This window comes from Condylura cristata, unplaced genomic scaffold, assembly GCF_000260355.1.
Source record: "Condylura cristata isolate star-nosed mole 26May11 unplaced genomic scaffold, ConCri1.0 scaffold00011, whole genome shotgun sequence".
Lineage (NCBI taxonomy): Eukaryota > Metazoa > Chordata > Mammalia > Eulipotyphla > Talpidae > Condylura > Condylura cristata.
In genome coordinates this window covers 1,314,864-1,322,513 of record NW_004567112.1, presented here as the reverse complement: position 1 = coordinate 1,322,513, position 7,650 = coordinate 1,314,864, and the positions used below count along the sequence as shown (strand labels likewise).

At 54.8% G+C, this 7,650-nt stretch overlaps 1 protein-coding gene across 1 annotated transcript in view; it reads left to right on the top strand.

The window, feature by feature from the left end:
• Positions 1–7,650, top strand: part of DOCK1 (dedicator of cytokinesis 1) — a 239,593-nt gene that overhangs the window by 193,305 nt on the left and 38,638 nt on the right. Inside the window, 1 exon segment of the mRNA XM_012723446.1 lies at positions 2,680–2,738. Within this exon segment, the coding sequence (XP_012578900.1) occupies positions 2,680–2,738 (59 nt within the window).

Sequence of the window (7,650 nt, the reverse complement as noted above, 5' to 3'; positions counted from 1 at the left end):
GGCCCCTTCTTGCAGAAACCCGGGCGGCACTGGCGCTGCCCAGCAGTGCCGACCCTGCCCTCACCGAGACCCGAGCTGCGGGGAGTCTCCTTCGACCATATCGCTCGGCCCTCCTGCCCTGGGAAGAGGTGGGCACCATTCCGGGGCTCGCGGGGGCACGTGACCCCGGGGAGGAGGCACGGCTGCTGCAGACGCCCGGGTGTCCGGCGCGCGCCTGCGTCCACGTGCCCGGCTTGCCGTCCGGGCAGGCCCCAGGGGCCGCCTGTCCGCACCCACGCCCGCCCAGACCCAGAGCCCGGCTCGGGGACAGTGCGCTCAGCCCCGTCTTCCTGAACGCTGCAGCGTCACTGCCGAGGCCTCCTGGAAGCTCACAGGACAGCTGGGCTGGTCGAGCCCGGTTTTGCGCCCCCGGCTGTGATGTCTCAGGGCTGACCTTGGGAGGTGGCCAAGGTTACCCGCCCTGGGCAGCTCCATCCGGGGGTGGCCGCCTTTTCCACCGCCTTGGGTCGAGGTCACTCATCGGCCGGGAATCCCTCTCCGTAGTGGTGACAGCTGTAACTTTGGGGTGATGGAGAAATGATGGGTTCGCCCACGCTGTCCCTTAGGAGCCCGGGAAGTGGCCAGCTGGGGAGGGGCTGCCTCCCCTCCTCGCCCTCCTGCTTGCTGCGCGGGGGCTCTTTCCTGTCAGTGAGAACCACGCCTTGAACACCTCCGCGGGCGCCTCTCCCGGGGGTTGTGCTCTCGGGCCTCAGCTGACCCCTGTACGCACGCGGGGGCCCTCGTTTTCCACGTGGAAGACGGGAAGTGGGGCGGGAATGTAAGCCGGCTCCCCGCCAGCTCAAGGAGGCCGGGGGAGCCCTGGAGTGGGCCGCGTCCCCTGCTCATGCTCCTGCCTGCAGCTTCTGCTCCAGCCCTGGGCACACGCGGTGCCGGCCAGCCTCGGGGGCGCCCAGACCCGCCACCGCCCAGGCTCCTGTCTTCCTTCCTTCCCACCTCAGGGCTCCCTTGGAGTGGAGAGGCGGAGTCCGCCCCGAGGGAGAGCTGCGCGGGCCGGGTGCGGGCGCCGGCCAGCAGCCCGGCAGCGGCCGCTCTGAGGGGATCTCCGGCTGCCCCGGCTGCCGTCAGACAGCTGGCGTTGCGCTGTGGTGTATCTGCGGCGTTCTGCGTTCCCCACGCACGAGGCTGCGAGCTGCTGGAAATCTGCGACCGAGGCCACAGTACGGCTCAGGCCGCCTGGCCGCCTCCAAATTGGGATCTGAGCACGGGCTGGGTGGGGTGGGTGTCTGGGCGTCTTCCCTGGTGCCGTCTGGCCTGCTCCCCTTGGGGTAACTCGGCCACCTGATACGACCCTCATGAGCTTGGGGATCTGCCCTGGGTTCCCTGGGCTCGCTGCTGCCGGGGGTGCCTGTCCCTCGGCCCTTGCTCCGTGGCCCGCTGTGGTGGCTGCTGGGCCCTTCTTCCCTGGGAGTCGAGAAGTCGGACAAGCCTCACTGGACTTAGTTAGTGGTACCCAGATCCCTTGAGCGACTGGGGGTGCCATTTTGCATTCACAAGTGCTTGCCTCACACACACAAGCCCAGGCTTATGAGCGCTGCTGCTGCTGGGCTTCCGTGCCCGTGCCTGGTGTTTCCTGGCGTGCCGCTGCTGAGGGCACGTTCCCTGGCAGAGGCCCCTGGGCAGCGGAAGGAGCAGGGCAGGCAGGTACCTACGCTCTGATCAGGGTTCTCCAACTGCGCTCTGGGCGGCTGGAGCCACTGAGCCCAGGGCGGGGTCACCCGGGGGTTCCCTGGTTGAGACACCACTCTGCCTCGATCCCAGCCTGCTTCAGTGGAAGACGGTGTCTGGCGCACAGGAGACGCTGAAGCAAGAGGCAGCGGCTGTGGTGCCGACTCGCTAGCCGGGGCCTGTACCCTTCACGCCCGCCCGCAGGCAGAGCCTCACCCGGCCAGCCCCTGGCAGACACGCAGCTCCTCCTCGATGCAGCTGCAGGCGGCGACGCCATGCCGCGGTCTTGCAAGTTACTGTTCTCAGCTTAGCGTTTCCTTAGCTAGTTAGGGGAACAGGTTAATTGCACACAACTAATCGAAGTTTATCTTCTGAAGCATCAGACTCTGTTTACTCATGAAACACACACCTCCTCTGCTGACCCACCAGGAGGAAAATTAGCGCTTACTTCCCTGATAAGCAAAACACAGGGGTGTTAGCTGTTGATGTCTCTCTGTGTCAGCCCTTCCTGCTGTTGAAAATGCGCATGTCAAGGAGGGGTCGGCCTGTCTGATTGTAACTCCAAGGCCTAGCTTAGTGTGTGAACCTGCTGTGGGTGAGTGGGGCTGTGGCTGCCACCTGGTGTCCACCATGCTGACCGCTAGCAGTGTGCCCTTCAGGTCAATCCGCCGGGTTCTCTCTCCTGTGCCACGAAGGGTGAAGAAAGGAAATCCATCTATCACTCCCCTCATCTCCTCTGCTCCCCGGGGAAGGGTGGTGGTGATGGGAAGTTGAGATTCCCCCTGGGGGCCCCTGCCCCCTCCAGTTCCCTGCGGTAGCAAAAGATTAGCAAAAGATTGGTTGACATTTTGACTCTCTGATCTCTGTGATTGAGAGAATTTAAGTGCACTTAAACATAACCTAAGTATGATTTTCTTTCCAGTGACCAGTGTTTTTCCTTTCCCTCGTTTTCAGGTATGGAGATATGAGAAGACAGATTGGCTTCGAAATCCGAGACATGTGGTACAACCTCGGTGGGTAATCAGGACTTCAGGGCACTTTGAATGTCTTGAATAGGTGGTGATGACAATGCTTTTTTCTGTCAGTGGAGGGACATCTTAAAACCTGAGTGGTTTCTCTTTCCAGAAAAGAATTACCTTTTCTGGAAAGGTAATTACCTTTGCAGTAATTGTTTTCAGTTAATAAGAGTTAGGAACCCAAATTCAAGTGAAGAAAATCTGATGAGTGAGACAAATAGAAACATCGCCACAGCTCCCTCTATGGCAGGTGAACACAACTCTGCCATACAGTGCTGTCCCTCCGAGATTTCACTCGGAGGGACAGCAAGTCATATAGCTCATCCTACTGTTGCATTTGCTGACACTTACTGTATATGATCTCATACAAAATAAAGGGTTATTTGTCTACCCAAAACAAGGCCCTCTATTTAACACACTGCCACCAGCTTGTGGTAGCATCACATGCTTGTATGATCAAATCAGGAGTGTTACTCAGTTGTGGTTAAGGGTGTATGTTTAAGAATAATGTATGTTTAGCATAAGAAATCAGTGTAGGCATTTATCACTACAGACATCCTGCTGAGTGCTGCTTTTGCCGTATCTCTTAGCTTTTGATTGGTTGTGTCTCCAACTTGATTTGTCTGGAAATATTTTCTCATTCTGCATTTGATTCTTCTTCAGCCCATTAATCTATTCAGGAGTCTGCTTATAAATTTCCACATATTTGTGGAATTTTACATTTCTTTTGCTATTGTCTAGTTTCGTTCTACTGTAATAGGAACAGATGCTTGATAATATTTTGGTCTTCTTAAATTTGATAAGATTTGGTTTTTGACCTAGCACATGATCTGCCCTGAAGAATGTTCCGTGAGCATTTGAGAGAACTGTGTGGCCTGCTTATAAGTAGAATATTAAGTAGGATGTTCTGCAGATGCTTTTCATTCTCTTAGGGTACCTTTACTGGTGAAGAAAGATCGTGAATAAGTAACTTTGCACCTCTGTGAACAATAAAATATGAACAAACTTAGCCTAAAGGTAGCATAAGGAAGGAAATAATGAAGATAAAAACAGTCATTATTTAAATGAAATAGGTAATGGAAATTTCACTAAAATGAAGAATTGATTTTTTGAAAATATAGACTTACTTGACAGATGTTTAAGTAGGTTAAGAATAAATGATTCTGAATTGAAAGAGGAACTGCTATCACTGAAGGAAATGTATTGAAAGAGATTACTATGGATAATAGCATGCCAACAAATTGTATAACTTAGGAGAAATGGATAGAGTCCAAGAAATATATAACTTACCAAGCCCAAATAATGAAGAAACATAAAATCTGACTAATGAGGGATGAGTAATAAAAAAACTTCTCAGCGAGTAAATGTCCAAGACTGAGCAACTTTACTTGTGAGTTCTGTCCAACTAAGGGTTAACTCCATTCCTTCTCAAACTCTTCTGAATTATTGAGGAGGAAGGAACATTTATTTTATGACGTCAGCATAAACCTGATTTCAAAGACAGATGAAAAGACTCCAAAAAAGAAAAGCATAGGATACAACTCCTATCAAATGTAAAATTTAAAATCCTCAAGAAAAAAACTCACACACTGAGTTCAACAGTCCTTTTAAAGGGACATGCATTATAGTACGTGGGATTATCCCTAGGAAGCAGGGATGGTTCCTCATATGGAAATCAATCCATGGGCATTAACAGAATGAGAGATAAAAGTCTGAGATTATCTCAGTAGACACAGAAAAGCAAATGACAGGACACTCGTGGTGAGAATCCAGAAAGCAGGGACAGCAGGACTCACCTCGGTAGAATGCAGGGCGCATCCGACGAGTCCACGACATGGACGTCAGTGTCCGCTCTCGCCTCTCCTGACCAGCACGTGTGGAAGTCAGGATCAGGGCAGTTAGGCAATAGATGGATTCAGATAAAAAGAAACAGAATGATCTCTGCTCGGGTCACCTGATCTTACAAGTCGAGAGCCTGAGGACCCCACCAGAAAACGGTAACTCAGCAGCAAATCCAGAAACGCTGCAGCGGGAAGCTACAGGGAAGGGCAGCCGGACCGGCAAGTCTGGGACCAGAGGACCGAAGCCACAGTGCAGTCAAGACACACTGCGTGTCAGCCTCGCCAGGCTCTCGCCCGCCGCTCCCAAGCGTCTCTCTCTTCCACGCCCCCCAGCCCCGGTGCAAGTGCTCACCTGCCTCCTCCAGGCCTTGGTCTCCTTGGCGCTCTGCTCCACCCTTCCTTGGGCGGGGGCCGGGGCACGGAGGGTCCCCGTTTGGGTGTCCACACTGTTACGGGCTCAGGGGCGATAGGTCTCCGTGAGGCCCCTCCAGACCCTCCTGGAGGCTCACACCTCCTGGGCCCTCCACCTGGCATCTGTCTTATGCCCCAGGCGGTCTGCGTCAAGCCCGGGTGACTTTTGATTTGCAGCCTAAAGGATGCAGCTCAGAGAGCAGATGTCCCACTTCAGCCTTCAACCGCCGCTTGGCGCGGGGTGATGAGCACAGGGCGGGGCCTATGCGTGGGCAGCTTTGTAGCCAGGGGCATCCGCTCTGGAGAGAGGCTGCTTCAGCAGGTCAGCAGTGAGCCACGACCGGCTGTGGTCATCAGGACAGGCATTTGGTAGCAGCAGGAAATAACCATTGACCCACGTGATTGGGTTCTTTGTTCATAAAATCATTACATTTTTGAAATAAGTCAAAATGAATGCAATTTTTGAAAATTAAAAATGATACTGGTATGGGACGTCCACAGCATCTGACCTAAGCAGCCCTCTCTGGCTGAGAAGAACTCCTCGGGGTCACCCCAGCAACCTGGCCCTGCCCGAGGCTCTGGGACTGGAGGACCGGCCGCCCGTGTCACCGCAGAGGCCGCCTGTGCTACAGCACGACAGCACGTCTCGATGTCCCAAAGTGCCTGCAGTCTACTTTTCTCATTGTTCTCTTTTTAATGGGCTCGGATTAAAAGGAGCTGTTGGCAGGCTGATGTAGCCAGGTCTGCCAAGAAAACAAAAATAGAAGTCACATCTATTAATCACCTTACGACGAGGCACCTGTCGCTCCAGCAGGGCCTGCGGCCCCGGCCCACCACTCTTCTTCCTTGAGCTTCTCCAGCGGATGTGGGCACGGGTGGGCCCTGACATCCCGCCTCCCCGCAGTGCCTCGCGCCAGGAAAGGGCATGTTTGCTGCACTTGAGGCGCCTGCAGCCTGGCGCCGCGCCGCGCCGCGCCTGGGGACGGTGCGCAGGCTTCTTGCTCCAAGCGTGGCCTGTTTTCAGCATGAAAGGGCAACGCTAACGCAGTCTCCCCTTCCCGAGAAAGGGGCGTGTTTTCTGGCTCCCGAGGCCGCGGGGGCTGGCGCACCTGCTCACACCTCCACGCTTTGTCGCAGGCTGACGCCCGTGTCCAGTCCGCCTGGGGGAAAAGTGCTTCCCGCAGGTCCCTGCGTGGGGTGGGCCAGAGACTCCTCCTGTCGGGATTCCCTCCCTGGGGTGGGCAGGAGGCAGCTGCCCACACAGCAGGTCCCGGGAGTTTCCCTGGGGCGGAATAGGATGTTTTGCTCTGTCTGGCTGGACCAGACGAGATTTCCCTGGGAGGAGGGTGCGTCTAGTGTCAGGATTGCTGACCTTTGTGACTGGGGCGCTCGTCCAAATACCAGGGTGCTGGTGCTGGGCCTGGACTCAGCCCTGGGGTGCAGCTCCCGCTTTGTAACCACAAAAAAATTACACGTGGTAGAAGGGTTTTAAAAGTTGGGGTGCGGAACCAGGACGCAGGCCAGGTAGCCAGAGCTGAGCGTCCCATGGTGATTTTGTCATCATTGTGCTCTTCCTCCACCTCAAAACGGGGGGAATGTCCGTCTAGAACTTTCAAGGTCCACAGAGCAGGAGTCCTCACCCCTCATTAATTCCAACTGAGATCATTGATACATTTGCACGAGTCGCGCTCCAGAGCAAATCCATAATGCAAATGTCAAAAGAACAGATAAGCCCCTGGCCTTGGGGACCCCTGGCCCGGGGCCACCTCCGTGGAAGGAGCTTAAAGCCAACCAGTCGTGTGCCCTGGGTGAAGGGGAGGGCTCGCCGTGCAGTCAGGAGACCCCATGCCAGGGCTCCCCCCGATCCTGCAGAGACAGCCCCTTGTTCCGCCTTCCCTGCCTCGCTCAGCTTGGTGCTCAGCGATGCTCAGACTGCGCGCGGGGAGCAGCTCCCGTCACCCATCCGTTTCCCAAAACAGTGACTGGCGGTGTCTGGGCCTAGTACAGGAGATGTGCTGCCTGAGAGACAGAATCCACGAGCATGCTTAAGAGAATGCTTTGCAGGTACATGCTTTCAGAAACCTGGTGTCTTGGGAAAGCGGTGAGGATCCTCGATGAGACTCAATCAAAAAGAGCCATTATTACTCCGAGGCAAGCCTGAGACGTCCGTGAAGCCTGATGCCAGAGGCTCTGGGGTCCGTCCCCCTGACCCGATTCTAGAACAATATGCTGAGACTAGGGCGAGGCTCGTACTAAGTGTCATTATTTATATATAATAGATCTGTTTCATGGCTTCTTTACAGAAATCTGGGCTCGCTGAGTTACAGAGCAAACCACATCCTCTCGAGAGCATCCATTCTCGTTCCTGATGTGTAAAATGACCAGTAACGAGCTCTGGGTAAATCGCTGGTGTTAGGAGCACAGTGTCTCAAGTAGTCACCCAAGCGTCTCGCTCATTGTGTATTCTTCTGTTAAACCGTGGAAATGAAATGATATAAATTAAATGGGGTGAAATGCAAATAAGACGTCGGACGTTAAAGGCCAGAGGCAGCGGCTGCAAACGGCCCCTTTCCTGACGGACCTGCCCTGAGTCAAGTGCACCTCTTGTCCCCCTTATCGAGAGCCGCTTCCAGCAGCGCCCCCCCCCCGCCCCCGCC